General features: G+C 37.5%; 1 protein-coding gene across 2 annotated transcripts in view; it reads right to left on the bottom strand.

Annotated features, from left to right (window-relative positions):
• nemy (no extended memory) overlaps nucleotides 1-14357 on the bottom strand; it is an 82881-nt gene extending 68524 nt beyond the window's left edge. Inside the window, exons 1-2 of one of the 2 annotated variants that reach the window (XM_065233290.1) lie at nucleotides 14122-14357; nucleotides 604-914 (exon numbers count right to left, since the gene is read on the bottom strand). In XM_065233290.1, coding sequence (XP_065089362.1) covers nucleotides 604-719 — 116 coding nt within the window. In that variant the 5' untranslated portion in view covers nucleotides 720-914; nucleotides 14122-14357. The remainder of the gene's footprint in view (nucleotides 1-603; nucleotides 915-14121) is intronic. The other variant, XM_065233291.1, reaches the window with a different exon arrangement.
• Between the last annotated feature and the right edge of the window lie 5775 nt (nucleotides 14358-20132).

Here is a 20132-nt window from a genome sequence, read left to right as displayed (position 1 = left end):
AAAGTGCCAGTGCAGTATGAGTTCGCATTCAAATAAACTCATATTTTGGGAGAATGATTAGGTGCTAATTTTGAATCGAATGAGCTTGGTGGAGCAAAATCCATAATTTACATAAATTTTCTTCGTTTGGCTTTGATGCACATGAATGGAGCGTCTTATATCATACAAGTTTAAATTTTAGAACGTGTAAAGTTATGAGACATTTCGTGAAATATTCCAAATATTGTCCAGTTTTATATTCAGCATTTTTTGCAAGTTGCTAGTTTACGTAAAAAGGAAGCTATAATAAAAATAACCATAAGAAAGAGCTTAACAACGTGTTCGGGGTATGCATATCATTTATGGGATAGTTCTACCATCTGGGTTACCGTTCGTTTATGGTATTTGTTTATTACGGAGTTTACATGCATGAATATTTCCGTGCATGGATATTTAAACCACCAAAAAAATTCAGAATTTTTCTCTGTGTGCTACTTTATAAGTCTGACATAGCAAAATATGAAATTGAATAATAAAATTAAATAATCGAATGCTAAGTGTACCACAATGTCCATGATTTATAGTTAATCACCAAATCCATCTTTGAAGTTTGAATATACTTACTTCTCATCTGGTGGTGGAGGCATGTCGTGGGCGCTGGGACTTCTTGGTGGCGTCTTTTCAACCTCCATCATTGCTAACGGAGCCTCTGGCATTGGGCTCACAGTTGCACCATCCATTTTGAGCTTTATTTTGGCGACTTTTGATATACACACTATTCACGCGAAGTAATGTTCAATGTTCACTGTCTGTCCCGATAAGCTTTGTTCTTGACACTTTTTTTTATCAGATGATTGCTTGTCACTGCACTAGGTGTTTCATATGGGAATTCTGCTTTAAGATTAAGTCACGGAATACTCTTATTCACTATCAAGCTGAGGAAGATGTAGGTTGCCGCAAACCATGTGATTAGGGCTATGCTACCAATTTTCGGTCTATGCCGATGACTCTACGATTGAAACATGAATATATTTTTGATTTTTCTATGTATTCGATATTATGAAATCTCTTCAGTCTGTGTATTGTGCATTCAAAAATCGATAGGCCTACCAAGGGGCAAGACAACTTTGATAACGGCAATATTTAAGTATTTGCAAAAATAAATACATACATGTAAAGATAGAGCGTTTTGTGTTGAACAAGTTTTGTTCTACGGATTACTTTATTAATAAGTCTAAGTAAAAAAAATATTAAAAAAATATGTTCATATAATCAGTCAAGGTGCCCAGCCCTCTGAGACCAACGCACAATACATCCGAACCCGAACAATCATAAAATAAATCACATAGCCCGTGGAAAATATCCATGTGAATTTCATATAATTTTCATGTGATCCCATAATTGGAAATTGCACCACTAAATAACATGAACCTTATGTGTCCAATGAAATCTATATGATTATTCACATAGCATTTATTATGCTATGTGATATTCAGATAAAAATCATTAAATTTGTTTTTTGGAAAAATATTACGTGCGTTCCTAAGGGAAACAATATGAAAACTTTTTTCAGCGAAATGTTACAGAAAAATTACAGTTAAGTCAACCTCCTTTTTTTCCTTGATTTGTTTTCCGTCGGTCTTGTTTTCCGTGCTGAGCACCAATGCACCGACGCACTATGGGGATTGAGGTGGCCAATAAGAAGAAGACCGGATTCTGTAATCTGTTATCGAAAGAAGACTATTTGATGCATAAAATCCCACAAAAAGAATTCTCAAAACCGACTCTATTACTGTGGAAAAGGTAATACAGTTGGTTACCCGCCATTTTTGTGAATATATTTAAAACTTAATTTCTCTAAACTGAAACAACCTAGTGCTTAGGAATAAGATGTAGCTGAAAGCTTAAATGTTAAGCTTTCAAATGGTATGTATTATTTATTATAATAAATTAGAAAAAGCATGCAATATAGACCCACAAAAAAAAAAGTTTTTTTTCAGCTTAAATGTTCATTGCCAAAAAATTTTTTTAATTGTTTACAGTCGGGACAACATCCACGATTATCTTTAGAGTACCTAGAATGACTTGCAAAAAAAAATTAGCTGCGCAAATGAACTTATGACTATATTGAATATATTTGACTTAACAATTATAATTAGTGATAAATCAGATATTTGGCAGCTTGATCTCGGGCAAACATAAGGTCTGTTCACGTACCTTTTTTTTCTGCTGTTGCTATAAGATACTGTAAAATAGCCTGGGAAAACCAAGATTAGTAAGTCCAAAATGTTTTTAACTTACTTTATTAGGTTTTACCAGATTCTTATTTTACTGCAACATACAGCGGAAGCGCTAAAGCATGTGCGGAAACAAACCTATTATTTACTTAAATTTACGGCCAAGTTGATACACAATGATGTTGTACCACAGTTGAAAAGATCAGTTATAATAGAGCGCTTTCCCGGCGCATGTTAGTAATTTAGCTTCCTGTACCAAAAACAACATTATTCTTTCAACTCGGTTCTGCCGTCAATATCGAGATAGGTAGAATCTGTATTATTATGTTCAAAACCAGAATTGGTATTATGATTCATACAGTGAAATACTATTCCACACGTCTTAGGTATCGATAGAAATTCACCGTACGTACCTACATGCATATAAAACATGAAGTGATTCATATGAAGCATGTTAGTGTGAGGAGTGATTTTTCAAAGATTATATGGAGAACCGAAAAATTATTAGTATTCTGAGAGCCCCAGGGCAGCAAACTCAGAGAATTGAAAAGGCATTTGAGTACATCTGCGAAAACTTCCGAGTGAAAAAAAAAACAAATAACTGCAGCTGAAGCAAAAATTAAAAAAAAATATTGGCTTAAAATTCTGACATCTATGGGAAAAGGCTAACATACACAATGAGCGTTTTGAGTTTGTTAATAAGGATTTTCTTGACGTGCAGTTTAACATGGAAATATTCGTGGAAATCGAACCAGAACCTTCAACTTCATCGGGACGTGGACGACGATCAAAACAATTCGATGTATCAAGCAAGCGTAGTAAACAGCGGAAAATGAACGACGAATTGATCGATCCAAAAGTGGATTCGATAGAAAAAGCACTTTTGGTAGCAAGAAGAACATGGAATTTCACCTTTGCATGCGTGGATGCGTTTTTTCGAATGTGTATTACACATATCATACAGAGTGGACTTCAAAAATATATTATATAACAAAAGCTTTTAAAGAAGAGTACAAAAAATGAAAAACAACATTCAGAATAGACTGTATGAAGCGTTTGGTGTCAGGGTGGATCAACCAAGAGCGGGTGGAGCAGGAATCAGCACAACTGGAAACGTTTGCCGACGAACATTCTCAAATCCTCAATTGCTGAGTAGCGTTTTGGATATCAACGTGGAACTTATAGAAAGATTTCAAAACATTTTGATTGCAATAAATTGCCAAGAACCGATCAACCCCGAAATACTAGACACATATTGCAAAGAAACGTATCGTCTATATCTACAATTATATAGTTGGTATAAAATTCCAGCTACAGTGCATAAAGTACTCGCTCATGCAGGAGATATAGTGATCCATTCTCCAGCACCACTTGGAATACTAGCCGAAGAAGCAGCCAAATGCCAGCACAAACACTTGAAAAAAAAAAGTCGAACCCATCATGCTAGGAAAAGATCAAGAGTGGAAAATTTACATGATGTTTTCATAAGAGCCATGAATGCCTCTGATCCTTTCGTAAGCTCGCTTTATTTTAGTAATCGAGTACATAAAAAATCAATTCATGAATATCCCGCAGTTGTACAGCCATTTCTTGTATTTAAGAATAATAACATTTCAACAGAAACAACTTCAGAGTGAACAGCATTAGAAGAATTATTATTGAGTGACGTTGATGAAATTGACGATGACTTTGTTGAAGATGCAAATGTAGAAAATGTGTGAATAAATATAAAAGCTAACAAAAAATTAAAACTTTATGTTTTCGCACACTTACCCAACCACTTTACCAAGAAAAAAAAAGAGCTTTTCAAAAGAGATGAATGCTTCCGTAAAATTTCAGAAGACTATCAAAGATTCGATTGTGATTGCTTAACATTAAAACAATGATAATCAATTAAAAAATATTGGGGATCTTTTTCAAAGATAGTCAAGATATTTACCCCAATTCAACGTATCGCATCGTCTCTCTTTAGCTTACGAGACAATAAAAGTCACTTTGTGAGATGACTCTCCATGTAAATCAAATGTAGAGTCTTCTCACAAGGCGTGACTTTCATTGCCTCGCAAATGACAGAAGGTCAACCCGATGTACAGAATAGGAGTGATTGCTTAAGGCCTTGACCTTGACTTGTAAAGTTGGTCCAGAATAGTGAGAAGGGCACCGAATACCATTCTGTGATTTACATATAACCAGAACTTCTTGAACTCATAAAGATTTCCGGGACATTGTTTACGACATAATTTAACCTTACTCAATGACCATAACTCCAGAATAGTTTGGCAGCAATTAGTATTTGATCACTTATACTCTACGGGGCTGTCCTTTTTTTATGATTTTGAACCTCTTTCCACAACGTGGTCAAACGTCCATACAAATTTCTGAAAATTTGTATGGATCGTGGTCTTTCGTCCCCTCCCCCTAAATTGACTACGTGGTTTTTGCATGACCCCTAAGATGCATATTGCGGTATACCCCGTACAGACTATGGCTTATATCATGTAATATAGGCTGTCTTGCAATGAGCACTTATACATCTAGTTTTCACTGAAAATCTCATGTATGAGTGCTCATTGCAAGACAGCCTATATTACATGATATAAGCCGTAATCTATCCGGGGTATTAAACATCATTAGTAGGGACCTGATGGCATGTCAAATACGTCGAAAATTTACGAGTTAAACCACATTGATTCAAGAGGACATCTAGATCTCAACTTGAGGAAATTTTGTAGACCTAAATATATTACATGACTTCAAAAACATCTTGAAGCTAACAATTTCCATACTATCATAAATCAAGAGAAAAATGCATAAAAAGAACGAAAATATTTTTGGCCGCCTTCTTGTATGGAGATTCCCCACTGTGCGACGCCAGAGAGGCAGCTCCCACACCTGGACCCTACCTATCGACCCATCAACTCATGAACCGGGGACCAACGGCTTTACTTCCCTTCCGAAAGAAGGCGTGATCAGAGTTGTTATTAATCAGAACATCCCGGTGTTACGATGTGCCTAGCCTACCCAGTTGACCGATTTTCGCATTCGATCTAAAAAAAATGACCTACAAACCTGCTGCTACTTATTTATTCAATTCTTTTCTACAGTGATTCAACAATTTCCGAGCTAAATCAAATATTTTCAAAATTGGTTTAAAATTTTTAGTAGTGAGATAAAATCAGAACCGATTCAGGAAATTCCTAATTGAGGTGATATTTTTCAAAGCAGATTCAAGACTCAGTCGAATAAGTCATCAACATTTTTCTAACTAAGTGTAAACCTTTCTGTTATGTTATTCAATCCTTTATTGTTGTCAAAGCTTCCCTGAAGTGAACCAACATATCCCGAACCTAAGCTTTAAAGAATCGGTTTCGCATTTTCTTGCCGTTGGTCCCCGGTTCATTCATATTTTCATAGAAACTTTGATTTTCTGTTCTGCCAATTTGAATTTCTGCTCCAATATTTAAAAAATAATTTCGATTTTATAGAAAGGACCTTGCTGAGGGTTGATTTTTTGAATTTTTGTGAGAACCGAGTTTAAATTAAAAACAAATCGTATTTTGATGAAAGTTCGGGTTTCCTGTTCAGCCAAGTTGGATTTTGGCTCCGTCCTTTGAAAAATAGGATTAGATTTTATAGGTTGGACCTTGCTGAATCCATACGTGATGGTACATTTTTTGAAGCATGCATTTTTGAAAATAGTCGTAGATGTAATGGAATTGTTGTTTTGCATACGTATTTGCATAGAAGTTTGGTTTTTCGATTCAGCAAAATTGCATTTTGGCTCATATCTTTGAAAAATAAGCTAGTAGCTTGCTGAACCCATACGTGAAGGTTGAACCGGCCGGAATCGATTTTTCAGTTGTGTGGTGACAGTCGTCCATACTTAAACCAGAGGGCTTTACTTACACAGCAAAAAAAGTTGTTGAATATTACATCGAAACTGCTGCAACCAGGTCAATCTATCGGTTGTGTAATATCACATTGTACGATGTTCATCGATTTTGCGAACAAAATTACATCCATTGATGTAATATTGTATCTGCTTTTTGCTATTACATCATTATTTCATACATCAGCTTGAATTACGTTGATCGATTTTACATTTTTTTTTTTGCTGTGTAGCTCTGGTACTATCCAAGCTAATCGATGCACCCCTCGAAACATATTGAACCCCTCATTTTATCTGTCAAACTTTCTTAGCGAGTCAAACAGGGGAGCTCAATCCCTGTCAATCACATATAGATGCACTATAGCTCACATAATTTTGACATTTTTGGACAATCTGACATTTTTGGGCATACTGACAGCGGCTAAACTGACGGAGGTACGACAGAACAAAACAGCTTATTCTTTCACACTTGCTTCGCAGTGTGAGAAGAGCAGTCTGTTTCAGTCATCCTAGCCCCTATATTCATCACATTGATGTGAGCAACGACAAAATGCGTGATTGTTGCCCCTCTGGAGTCAAAACAATCATAGTGAAGTACTAGAATTTCGACTACAATGTGGTATGCTTATGGATGTACTTGGAACTAATAGGCTAGTGAAGTAGTAAGCCAATTTAAAATCGTTAATTTCCACCGGTTGATATTCCGTTTGATGGTTTACCCGGAATTTATCAAAACCCCAAAATCACATTTAGGGTTGATGCATATATTATGTCACGCTCTAAAGGGGGGGGGTCTAAGATTTTGTGACAAGCAATGTATTAGGTATATGAAAAACGTCACGATAGGGGGGGAGGGGTTAATTTTTTGTTCGTGACATAATTAATGCATGGGCCCTTATGCGCGAAACGTCTTGTTGATAACCCAAGTCAACATTTGTGATTTCTGTTATGCATTATTGTCAAAAATCACGACTGCAAAGAAGTATAAGACTAAAGCTAAGGCTAAGAAGTAATGTAAACGCTTTAAATATACGGTTTATATGTAATGTAAAACGAATTTTGAATGTTTTTTTTTTGTTTATTTTTAATTTCCATCCCCTTAAGTGGTGCGAGCATCGAGTGACAAAAGAAAAACTTGTGATTTGTTCTGGCCTTTTGGGTGAAAAATTACTTAGAATTTTAACATCTCCCATTAAGGCCCGTTCAAATATTATTTTTTTTTTCTTTGGTTTGTTTTCCGTCGATCTTGTTTTCCGTGCTGAGCACCAATGCTACCGACGCGCCAGGAAGGCAGCTCCCACACCTGGACCCTAACTATCGACCCATCAACTCATGAACAGGGGACCAACGGCTTTACTTCCCTTCCGAAGGAAGGCGTGATCAGAGATGTTATCTCAGAACATCCGGCGGCGCCGACTGGGATTGAACCCAGGCCTGCTGGGGTGAGAGGTAATCCCGCTTACCACTACACCACCGGCCTCCCTTAGCTCAGTCGGTAAAGGCGCAGCTACAAAGCAAGACCATGCTGGAGGTGACTGGGTTCAATTCCCGGTCCGGTCTAGGAACTTTTCGGGTTGGAAAATTTCTCGACTTCCCTGGGCATAGAAGTATGATTGGACTTGCCACACAATTATACTAATGCAACAATGGTACAGGCATCGAAAGTTCTCAATTAATAACTGTGAAAGTGCATCTAGAACACTAAGTTGAGAGCACGCAATAAGCTAATATGCGATATGCAATAAGCTTGAAATGCGAAGAAGGAGGAAGGAAGGAGGAGGACTACACCACCGGCGCCGTTCGTTCAAATATTATGTAACGCAAAAAATGCGATTTTGGGGTATGTAAAACGCCTTTTTTGCGTTACGTAATATTTGAACGGGCCGTTACCGATCAATCGTGCAAGCACGACACAATGCGTCAGTTGACTATTTTTTCTTTTTCCGAATCACTGATTGCCGAAATGAGTGATAACGAATGTAATAAATAAATATATTTCTTGATTTATTATAATATTATTCCTCGTGAAATAAAATTCGATGAAAAGCTACATTTTGTTTAATGTTCTGCAACGTTTTATTTTATTAATATCAAATTACCAAGTGCATCAATTCTCCATATTTTTTACCGATTTTCCGGCAAAATCAGTTAAGGAAAATTTGTAAAATATTTTGACAGAGAGCGCATTTGCCCATTTATAGTACCCATTAAATGAAAAGGGGCACTTTTAGCAGAAATGGGTATTTTTAACCCATTAATCGGTAGTCGTCAAAAACAGCGTTAACCGTGGATGTGACAACCGAGGGCCCGTTCAAATATTACGTAACGCAAAAAATGGCACCATTTTTGCGTTATGTAATATTGGATCGAGCTCTGACTTGACTGAATTGACACCTCAAGACACAGAGTCTTCTCACAAGGCGTGACTTTCATTGCCTCGCAAATGACAGAAGGTCAACCCGATGTACAGAATAGGAGTGATTGCTTAAGGCCTTGACCTTGACTTGTAAAGTTGCTCCAGAATAGTGAGAAGGGCACCGAATACCATTCTGTGATTTACATATAACCAGAACTTCTTGAACTCATAAAGATTTCCGGGACATTGTTTACGACATAATTTAACCTTACTCAATGACCATAACTCCAGAATAGTTTGGCAGCAATTAGTATTTGATCACTTATACTCTACGGGGCTGTCCTTTTTTTATGATTTTGAACCTCTTTCCACAACGTGGTCAAACGTCCATACAAATTTCTGAAAATTTGTATGGATCGTGGTCTTTCGTCCCCTCCCCCTAAATTGACTACGTGGTTTTTGCATGACCCCTAAGATGCATATTGCGGTATACCCCGTACAGACTATGGCTTATATCATGTAATATAGGCTGTCTTGCAATGAGCACTTATACATCTAGTTTTCACTGAAAATCTCATGTATGAGTGCTCATTGCAAGACAGCCTATATTACATGATATAAGCCGTAATCTATCCGGGGTATTAAACATCATTAGTAGGGACCTGATGGCATGTCAAATACGTCGAAAATTTACGAGTTAAACCACATTGATTCAAGAGGACATCTAGATCTCAACTTGAGGAAATTTTGTAGACCTAAATATATTACATGACTTCAAAAACATCTTGAAGCTAACAATTTCCATACTATCATAAATCAAGAGAAAAATGCATAAAAAGAACGAAAATATTTTTGGCCGCCTTCTTGTATGGAGATTCCCCACTGTGCGACGCCAGAGAGGCAGCTCCCACACCTGGACCCTACCTATCGACCCATCAACTCATGAACCGGGGACCAACGGCTTTACTTCCCTTCCGAAAGAAGGCGTGATCAGAGTTGTTATTAATCAGAACATCCCGGTGTTACGATGTGCCTAGCCTACCCAGTTGACCGATTTTCGCATTCGATCTAAAAAAAATGACCTACAAACCTGCTGCTACTTATTTATTCAATTCTTTTCTACAGTGATTCAACAATTTCCGAGCTAAATCAAATATTTTCAAAATTGGTTTAAAATTTTTAGTAGTGAGATAAAATCAGAACCGATTCAGGAAATTCCTAATTGAGGTGATATTTTTCAAAGCAGATTCAAGACTCAGTCGAATAAGTCATCAACATTTTTCTAACTAAGTGTAAACCTTTCTGTTATGTTATTCAATCCTTTATTGTTGTCAAAGCTTCCCTGAAGTGAACCAACATATCCCGAACCTAAGCTTTAAAGAATCGGTTTCGCATTTTCTTGCCGTTGGTCCCCGGTTCATTCATATTTTCATAGAAACTTTGATTTTCTGTTCTGCCAATTTGAATTTCTGCTCCAATATTTAAAAAATAATTTCGATTTTATAGAAAGGACCTTGCTGAGGGTTGATTTTTTGAATTTTTGTGAGAACCGAGTTTAAATTAAAAACAAATCGTATTTTGATGAAAGTTCGGGTTTCCTGTTCAGCCAAGTTGGATTTTGGCTCCGTCCTTTGAAAAATAGGATTAGATTTTATAGGTTGGACCTTGCTGAATCCATACGTGATGGTACATTTTTTGAAGCATGCATTTTTGAAAATAGTCGTAGATGTAATGGAATTGTTGTTTTGCATACGTATTTGCATAGAAGTTTGGTTTTTCGATTCAGCAAAATTGCATTTTGGCTCATATCTTTGAAAAATAAGCTAGTAGCTTGCTGAACCCATACGTGAAGGTTGAACCGGCCGGAATCGATTTTTCAGTTGTGTGGTGACAGTCGTCCATACTTAAACCAGAGGGCTTTACTTACACAGCAAAAAAAGTTGTTGAATATTACATCGAAACTGCTGCAACCAGGTCAATCTATCGGTTGTGTAATATCACATTGTACGATGTTCATCGATTTTGCGAACAAAATTACATCCATTGATGTAATATTGTATCTGCTTTTTGCTATTACATCATTATTTCATACATCAGCTTGAATTACGTTGATCGATTTTACATTTTTTTTTTTGCTGTGTAGCTCTGGTACTATCCAAGCTAATCGATGCACCCCTCGAAACATATTGAACCCCTCATTTTATCTGTCAAACTTTCTTAGCGAGTCAAACAGGGGAGCTCAATCCCTGTCAATCACATATAGATGCACTATAGCTCACATAATTTTGACATTTTTGGACAATCTGACATTTTTGGGCATACTGACAGCGGCTAAACTGACGGAGGTACGACAGAACAAAACAGCTTATTCTTTCACACTTGCTTCGCAGTGTGAGAAGAGCAGTCTGTTTCAGTCATCCTAGCCCCTATATTCATCACATTGATGTGAGCAACGACAAAATGCGTGATTGTTGCCCCTCTGGAGTCAAAACAATCATAGTGAAGTACTAGAATTTCGACTACAATGTGGTATGCTTATGGATGTACTTGGAACTAATAGGCTAGTGAAGTAGTAAGCCAATTTAAAATCGTTAATTTCCACCGGTTGATATTCCGTTTGATGGTTTACCCGGAATTTATCAAAACCCCAAAATCACATTTAGGGTTGATGCATATATTATGTCACGCTCTAAAGGGGGGGGGGTCTAAGATTTTGTGACAAGCAATGTATTAGGTATATGAAAAACGTCACGATAGGGGGGGAGGGGTTAATTTTTTGTTCGTGACATAATTAATGCATGGGCCCTTATGCGCGAAACGTCTTGTTGATAACCCAAGTCAACATTTGTGATTTCTGTTATGCATTATTGTCAAAAATCACGACTGCAAAGAAGTATAAGACTAAAGCTAAGGCTAAGAAGTAATGTAAACGCTTTAAATATACGGTTTATATGTAATGTAAAACGAATTTTGAATGTTTTTTTTTGTTTATTTTTAATTTCCATCCCCTTAAGTGGTGCGAGCATCGAGTGACAAAAGAAAAACTTGTGATTTGTTCTGGCCTTTTGGGTGAAAAATTACTTAGAATTTTAACATCTCCCATTAAGGCCCGTTCAAATATTATTTTTTTTTTCTTTGGTTTGTTTTCCGTCGATCTTGTTTTCCGTGCTGAGCACCAATGCTACCGACGCGCCAGGAAGGCAGCTCCCACACCTGGACCCTAACTATCGACCCATCAACTCATGAACAGGGGACCAACGGCTTTACTTCCCTTCCGAAGGAAGGCGTGATCAGAGATGTTATCTCAGAACATCCGGCGGCGCCGACTGGGATTGAACCCAGGCCTGCTGGGGTGAGAGGTAATCCCGCTTACCACTACACCACCGGCCTCCCTTAGCTCAGTCGGTAAAGGCGCAGCTACAAAGCAAGACCATGCTGGAGGTGACTGGGTTCAATTCCCGGTCCGGTCTAGGAATTTTTCGGGTTGGAAAATTTCTCGACTTCCCTGGGCATAGAAGTATGATTGGACTTGCCACACAATTATACTAATGCAACAATGGTACAGGCATCGAAAGTTCTCAATTAATAACTGTGAAAGTGCATCTAGAACACTAAGTTGAGAGCACGCAATAAGCTAATATGCGATATGCAATAAGCTTGAAATGCGAAGAAGGAGGAAGGAAGGAGGAGGACTACACCACCGGCGCCGTTCGTTCAAATATTATGTAACGCAAAAAATGCGATTTTGGGGTATGTAAAACGCCTTTTTTGCGTTACGTAATATTTGAACGGGCCGTTACCGATCAATCGTGCAAGCACGACACAATGCGTCAGTTGACTATTTTTTCTTTTTCCGAATCACTGATTGCCGAAATGAGTGATAACGAATGTAATAAATAAATATATTTCTTGATTTATTATAATATTATTCCTCGTGAAATAAAATTCGATGAAAAGCTACATTTTGTTTAATGTTCTGCAACGTTTTATTTTATTAATATCAAATTACCAAGTGCATCAATTCTCCATATTTTTTACCGATTTTCCGGCAAAATCAGTTAAGGAAAATTTGTAAAATATTTTGACAGAGAGCGCATTTGCCCATTTATAGTACCCATTAAATGAAAAGGGGCACTTTTAGCAGAAATGGGTATTTTTAACCCATTAATCGGTAGTCGTCAAAAACAGCGTTAACCGTGGATGTGACAACCGAGGGCCCGTTCAAATATTACGTAACGCAAAAAATGGCACCATTTTTGCGTTATGTAATATTGGATCGAGCTCTGACTTGACTGAATTGACACCAATCAAATCACAACCAACGATAGAAACGGTCTTTATAACTTAACAATTCTTATGTAGCTAATCGGAGCTCGCCTACACAAACTAATTACTATAAGGTCAGGAAGCATTCACCCTATCCAGTTGTACATCATTTTCAACCGTATTTTGTTTTGATTCAGTTAAGAGTAAAAAAAAAAGCTAGGTCCTAAGTAACATTGATCAATTCTCTGCATCGACATTCTCTTTCGTTAATAACTTGAGCACAAAACCGTTTCTTGTTGTGTTTGTCGTATTAGATGCTAGATAAAAGCTTCTTTTATCTATCTGTGTGCTGAAAATACTTGGAAATGTCTTTACATGGCCGTGGAGATACAAAGAGAAAGTAGACGAAGAGAATCTGTCAATGTTGCTTAGGACCTAATGCAATGTTCAGCTTGAAATGGTTTGATCGTTTGTTTTTTTTAGACCTGACCTGACCGCACTGATAAAAAGTTGGTTTAACCTGAACAATAAAAATTTCTGTTGAAAGCCATCCCTAAACTGCTTGACAAAATGGTTCATTTGAACATGTTGCATTTCCTGTTGCTACCTCACCCTAGTTGCCTATTAGCTATGACAGCGTTACTATTTTTGTTTGCGGTTTTATTTGAATGCATAAGAGCATAGATTTTCTGTATTATTGTTGCGCACATGTCAATAAGAACCCCCAGCCGAATAAAGTTAGTTCAGGACGTAATGTGTGCTTCCTTTATGTACATACGCGTTCATTCAAATTGAAATTTCCAGTAAGTTTAGGCCGACAACCAAATCTATTGTCTAACTGTCAGATTTACTGCAACGGATCACCAACAGATGCAATGTGCGTGGGCCTTTAAATAGAATGTATAATACATATTACCACGTTGTTTATCTCGAATGCACTTCACACAGTCTTGACTCATTCATAAAGATACACTATAAAATGTGAGTATGGCAAAAATGTCGTCCTTGATTGTATTTATGTGTGAATGTTCGTCGCTCTTGCGAGAAAAATACAAACGCAGCATCTCTATCCTGGTTCTCACACAGATTCATTGAAAAACGCGTCGACCAGCCAGGAGCATTGAGAGGATGAAAAGAGATGAAACAAAATGAATGGCGCGTTTTCCTTCGGCCAGAGAAAAATTTTGCGATAAGGACACAGCCCTGACGAAGGAGCGGCCTAAAATGAATTGCGAATGATAAATGATTAGAAAACGGTTCTGATCAGATCCTGGGAGAAAATTTCTAATGAGCTCGAGCTATGGCAGTTCTTCTTTCTCTTTGAATACACTTTTTGGGCGGGTCAGCTAGTCTTATCGAATTCCGTGAATCCTCTCTATCCATATATATATTACAGTTATTGTGCTTAATCCTCTAATTGTCCAGCAGAGTACACGATTTCAATTCACTTGGCGTTGTATCCCAAATGACTATCATTCACGATACTTCAATTTATTATTGGAGCAGGTGTAATTTTCGATCAAGCAAATCATGAATAGTTAACTAACACCGCACTAATCGAGGGTTCAATTAATTTTGAATGTTCAAAGCGAAGCAATCTCCACTACTGCAAACTATCTTCGAGGCGCACATGAAACGCTGTGGTCTTTTTGTATCTCTGAAGTATCCTTGTGCTTACCCGACGAATGAAAAGCAGAAACTGGATACGTGAGAAAATCACGCGAGAGAGCATACTATGTAGCTCCATGCAGGCGACGCAGAGTGTCAGAGGATAGCTGGTTATTGTCGAAAATAGATGTGGTTGATAACAAGTTTATCCACAGAGCTGAATGGATAGGACGAGATGTAAAAGAAATCATCTCTTTTTTCATAGTGCACTCAAAAATGTACTTCGTTTGTCAAATGCATAAGAAAACACTGGCTGTTATAAGCCTATCTTGATGACATTTTGACGTAGGACTACGTCTTTGATTTCTACATGGGGGTACACTTTGTGAAAACTGAAAATGGAACATGTAACCAAATTATGAAAGATTTTGAACGTTAATAACTCAGCTGCCCCTGAACCAATTTCAATAATTTTATCACCAATCGATCACGGCTACGCTTACGCATCGATATCAATGCTTTGTTTATGTTCAACAAAAAAACTATTGAAAAAGTAGTAAATGTCAAGCATTGTCCAAAAGCGTCGAAATAATTAACAAATACACCAATTACGTACATGCATATGCTGCTTCCCCAGCACAGTCGTCAGAGAGTAGTAAGTAGACGAAACAAGTCGAAGGGGCATTCGCCTCCGATCCTCGGGCGCGTGCGAATAGGGAGGATGGAATTGCGTAATATTTTGCACACTCATCGCCATATTCAAAACCACATGCTCCCAACGACCACACAAAATGCTCTCCAGAGTTGTAATCTTGTAACCAAACTTAGAAACAGGGGATGCACTCAAAAAATATATCACACACGGGAACAAATCAAAAATCCGAAATGAGATAAATGACTCATGATTTCATGAACATAGCGTATTTTCATGTTATGAAAATACACCATGAATAATATTCATGATATCATGAGCTATGTTTGCGTAACGCACCCATGATTCCGGAAATCATGAATCATCCGAGTTAAAATCATGAACTAAATTCATGACTTTAACTTTTAGTTTTTAAACCAAAACATGTAAAAAAATAAGATAAATCATCAAACTGGATTCGAACCAAGAACCTTACGATCACTAAACCCAAACTTTGACCACTAGACTATCAATACTTGTATCAGAAGGAAGGCAAAAGGCGTATAAGAGATACCTACCCAAGTAGCCAAAAGTTCTGATAAAAGGCTATTTATGGCTTAAGCACCTTGGTTGAAGGTGGTCTATAGAATTCTAAGCAGCCTCATTTTAAGTCGTTATAAGAACTTGAAAGTTCCGGTACCATAATTGAAGAGCATTCTAAGCAGCCTCTGGCGGAACTTGAACGGAACTTTTAGAAAATAAATTAAAAAAGGTTTTTGTCCTCTACACCAATTCTATATTTAGTTCGCACTTTTATGAAAGCTATTTCTAAAGGCAGGTATTAATGAGTATTGATTAAGCATTAGTAGTAGTAATGGAGCTGTTTGAAGAATTTAACCCAGTCCTTCTGCGTGAGAGTCTCAGCACGAACCACTACGTCATCTGAAATATATTAAAGTAAGCTGTTGTCCCGCCTATTGTTGAAGTTTTCTGAGCCAGCTGACTGACTTGAATACGAAACACAACACCTTGATGAATTTAAATTGGTGTTTGCCCGCATGGTATTCATTCACACTTGTGGCGCAGTGGTTAGCAATCGTAGATCACATGCCGAATACACGGGTTCGAATCCAGGAAATTACTTTTTAATTTATTTTTTATTTTTGGATAGAATGTTGCATAAATATAAGAATTATGATTTATTCGGGCCACTGATTATTTCATATTTACGTACATTAAATTTTGTTACAAAAAGAGATTTGTGCGGATTGCTTCATGTGGCTTGAAAGTTCTGTCGGAACTTTATTTGAACTTTATGGAACTTGAAAGTTCTGTCGGAACTTTATTTGAACTTTATGGAACTTGAAAGTTCTGTCGGAACTTTATTTGAACTTTATGGAACTTGAAAGTTCTGTCGGAGCTTTATTTGAACTTTATGGAACTTAAAAGCTCTGTCAGAACTTTATTCGAACTTTATGGAACTTGAATGTTCTGTCGGAACTTTATTTGAACTTTATGGAACTTGGAAGTGTTGAATGCGGAACTTTTGGTTACTTGGGTATGTAGTGCAGTGAACACGGTTTTTCAGGTAACGCTTGAAGCGGTCATGATTCCGCTGCATTATGAAATCATGAATTTCCATAACGAAATCATGAATCATTGTTATGATTTCAAGGGTTGGCAAGTTTTTTGATTTCATGATTTTTTGTTCATGATAATGGAATCGGATTTTTTCCCGTGCATATGTAATGCATGAAATCCATGTGAATTTCACATAGCTTTCCAAAAAAGTTGACGACATCCTAAAGAAATCTTTTATGGACTTTGTCGTTCAGTTCTTTCCTGGACATTTTTGTTAAATAAGCTAGAATTAAATAAAAAAGTTTTTTTTTTCCATATATTTTTAACCGCTTTACTACCAATCCCCAGAGAGCCAAATCATTCAAATTTGAAATAGAAAATTCACTTTCACGATCTCAATATCTCAACATTCCATGTATTTTGATGACACTCTGTAACATTTGGTGGGGGTGGGAGGATTAACATTTGAAGTCCCTCCCATTTTGCATATTCTGCATAAAAAATACATAAAAATTCCCTCCCTTTTAACATATTCTGCAAGAAAAAACTATTTAAACAAAATTTCTGGGAAAAAAACTGAACGATAATGAATGATTTCTTTTGACTTATTTGCCCAAATATGCATCCAAAGCGTTCCATCCACTTTTCCAAATTTCTTACTTACTAGGAACAGCGCCATCAATGAGAAAAAATAGCATTGGCTTAATGGTGAAAACTATTTTTGTAGTTCTTTAAAAATTCTACCAACAATCAATACGAAACTAACGATTTTAAATTGCCTCACTACTTGACTAGCCTATTGGTCCCAAGCAAATCGATTGACGTACCCCATTCTAGTATAAATTCCAGTACTACACTATGTTTGTTTTGATTCGCAATGAAAATTTGACAGATAAAATGAGGGATGGATTTTCCTATGTTTCGAGGGGTGCATTGATTAGCTTGGGACCGAAGATAGTACCAGAGCTGAGCCAAAAAGTTGATCACGTTTCTTCGGGACCTTCTGGTTACCTCTATGATTGTACTCTAACTCTTAAATGAACTTGGTGGCCCTGAAAAGGGCCGTTTTGTTACTTGGTTGTTGGTGATAATGATGCGTAGACGACATGCATGGCCGTGACTGTCTGCGCTTGGCGTGTTCAGTGACGGCAAGTGTCATTGGAAGGTTCTGCATGATAACATCCAGGGCCTGCCATTCGTCGTCTGGCTCGATGTGGTGGTGTCAAGCTCATCTCCGGTCGAGAAAATGTGATCCATGATGCCGTCACTGAACACGCAGCTGCCTACACGTCATCATCATCTTCCAAAGGCTTTAAGCCTACCATCGGCCACCAACATTTTCCAAAAGAGTTAATTTTCTGAACATGTCCCAACTAAAATTCATATCAAAAGGTTCTTTTCAGGGAAATCATAGTCATACTAAAGAGTATAAACAGAGAGAACCCCGCTAAAATTGACCACTTTGTCAAGCAGTTTTGGCGTGACTTTCTAACAGCGATTTCACAAAACTGGACCAACTTATTTCTATTTTTTTAAGAAACGTACAATTGTTGGCTACTTTTCTCGTGGTTCTACACGCAAACCAAAAATCTATTACAATGAATGTTAGTTCCGTTTCCTATCATCCTCTGTTCATGAACATCGCAACGAATGTTAGAAATTGACCATGCAGGCGATGTAATGGTTTTTTGTCTTTTTTTTATTTCGTGTTCCATCTACGCTTTCGACTATACCAGTAAGCTTGTAGAACGACGCACATTGTAGAACATTGTAGAACGACGCACACACTTATCTCGAATCTCTCCAGCAGAAAAAGCATACGAAGTCGAGCATGCGAGAAAATGAGCGCGTCATCTTTGCTTTTAGGCTGACCATATTCAGAAGCATGGAGAGAGCAGTGGAGGAAGCACAGGTCTGATAGTCGCAACGTCCGTGGTTCGAGTCCAGTCAGCAACCTTTTTTTCTATTTTTTTCGACATAATTAATTTCACTCACTAATACACTCCACATTTTTCGGTCTCCAATTTTCTTACATCGGACCGCAGCTAGGTATGTCGCATCCTCGGTTCATGCGGTCTCCACTTACATCCTCTGATGATGAATCCCACATAATTGTAAGCGAATCTTACATCCACCGGTTGGGTGTAGAAGAAAAAATCTCAAAATAATGTTTTATTTCAAAGTTCGAGTGGTAGTAAACGTCATTTTAACTGCTCGAATGAAGTGATTAATTCCTATCCCTACACAAAACACAAGCTCCTGCTGCAGTTAACAAAAATATTTATTATATCATACCACGTAGTCCTACGTCATCATTGCGTACAACCCCATTGGGCTGTCCCTTGTAGTTTTTTTTTTCTCGATAATTATTATAACATGAAAGAAGTCTGTAGTCTGAACGTGGGATTAAAACTGTCGAGATAAGGCATCATATCCTCGAAAACGGGCAAAGGATGATGACGTTGTTGAGTTATTTCTCTGTTTGCCTTCCTCATATCTACACACACAATCGTACTCCTCGACCGTCTTTTGGAGTCACGACCAAAAGTGATGTCCTGGTGATTTTTTTGTAGCAGACTCGATTATATCTTGATCCAAAAGTTTTTGGATTTCACTGTCATTTTTGACATGTTAGCGTCTTTGTTTCGAGGATTTTTTAGATTTTCGTGGTTTTTAGTTTCTGTTAAATTGTTGCAAAATAGTGGCAGGTAGTGCACAACACTCTGCAGTTTTCTCCATTGATAAACTCCCTGGTAGACAACGATATCACAGCTTGCCGTAGAATGCAGCCATCCATCCCATCGAAACTTGTAAAACCCGCCACCAGATGGACTAACCTGTTGGGAGGCGAGGGGTCGCCTCTATCTACGATGCAGGAAAAATTGTGTTTTGCTGTGGTTAGCTGCATGCACACTGAGTAGATTTAAAGAAGATTGATGACGATTCTGAAGATTTCCTGCAAAAAGATGATGTGCGATGCAAGTAGATTGGAGAAATGATTGAAGATTTTTCGAAGATTGATTCGCAAGTGTAAGATTTGTTGAGCATCTACACTCAAAAGATTTTCAAATCTAAATAGATTAAATGTTACACTAAATCGCAACTCTCCTGCCCGACGCATAGGTCGGTATAAAGGGAGAGAATATGAACTTACTATAAAAATGATTTATTGATAGAATGGTGTAAAGTTGCGGTATTCATAGAATGCATAAAGCCTGCTTATCCATCAGAATGCGTTTTTCATTGATGTCAAGTGAGGAATTTTGAAAAAAGTAATCAAAAGTTCTGGAAGTAATGGAATTGTGTTTTTATTGTAGCATTTAAATTAAATATAATAAGGCTGCCCGATGGCATAATAATCACACCACGGCAGCCGAGAAAGGAATGGCACAATTAGGCTGCAAATAGACGTAACATCTGGTGCATGACAGGTTCGAATCGGTCCTTCAGATCTAGTCACGATCTTGTAGATTTTGCACGAACGTAATCGGACTGGTTCCTCCTCCATGTACACCCAACGGCTATTGATACCATTTTTGCAGTGTGATCTGTCGGTTTTCTCTGACACCCGCGCATAATCGTATT

This window comes from Ochlerotatus camptorhynchus, unplaced genomic scaffold (assembly GCF_037179485.1).
Source record: "Ochlerotatus camptorhynchus isolate MF236.1 unplaced genomic scaffold, CSIRO-AGI_Acam_v1.1 ptg000396l, whole genome shotgun sequence".
Lineage (NCBI taxonomy): Eukaryota > Metazoa > Arthropoda > Insecta > Diptera > Culicidae > Ochlerotatus > Ochlerotatus camptorhynchus.
Note: the sequence above shows the minus strand (reverse complement) of the source record. Positions and strands in the feature narration are given on the sequence as shown.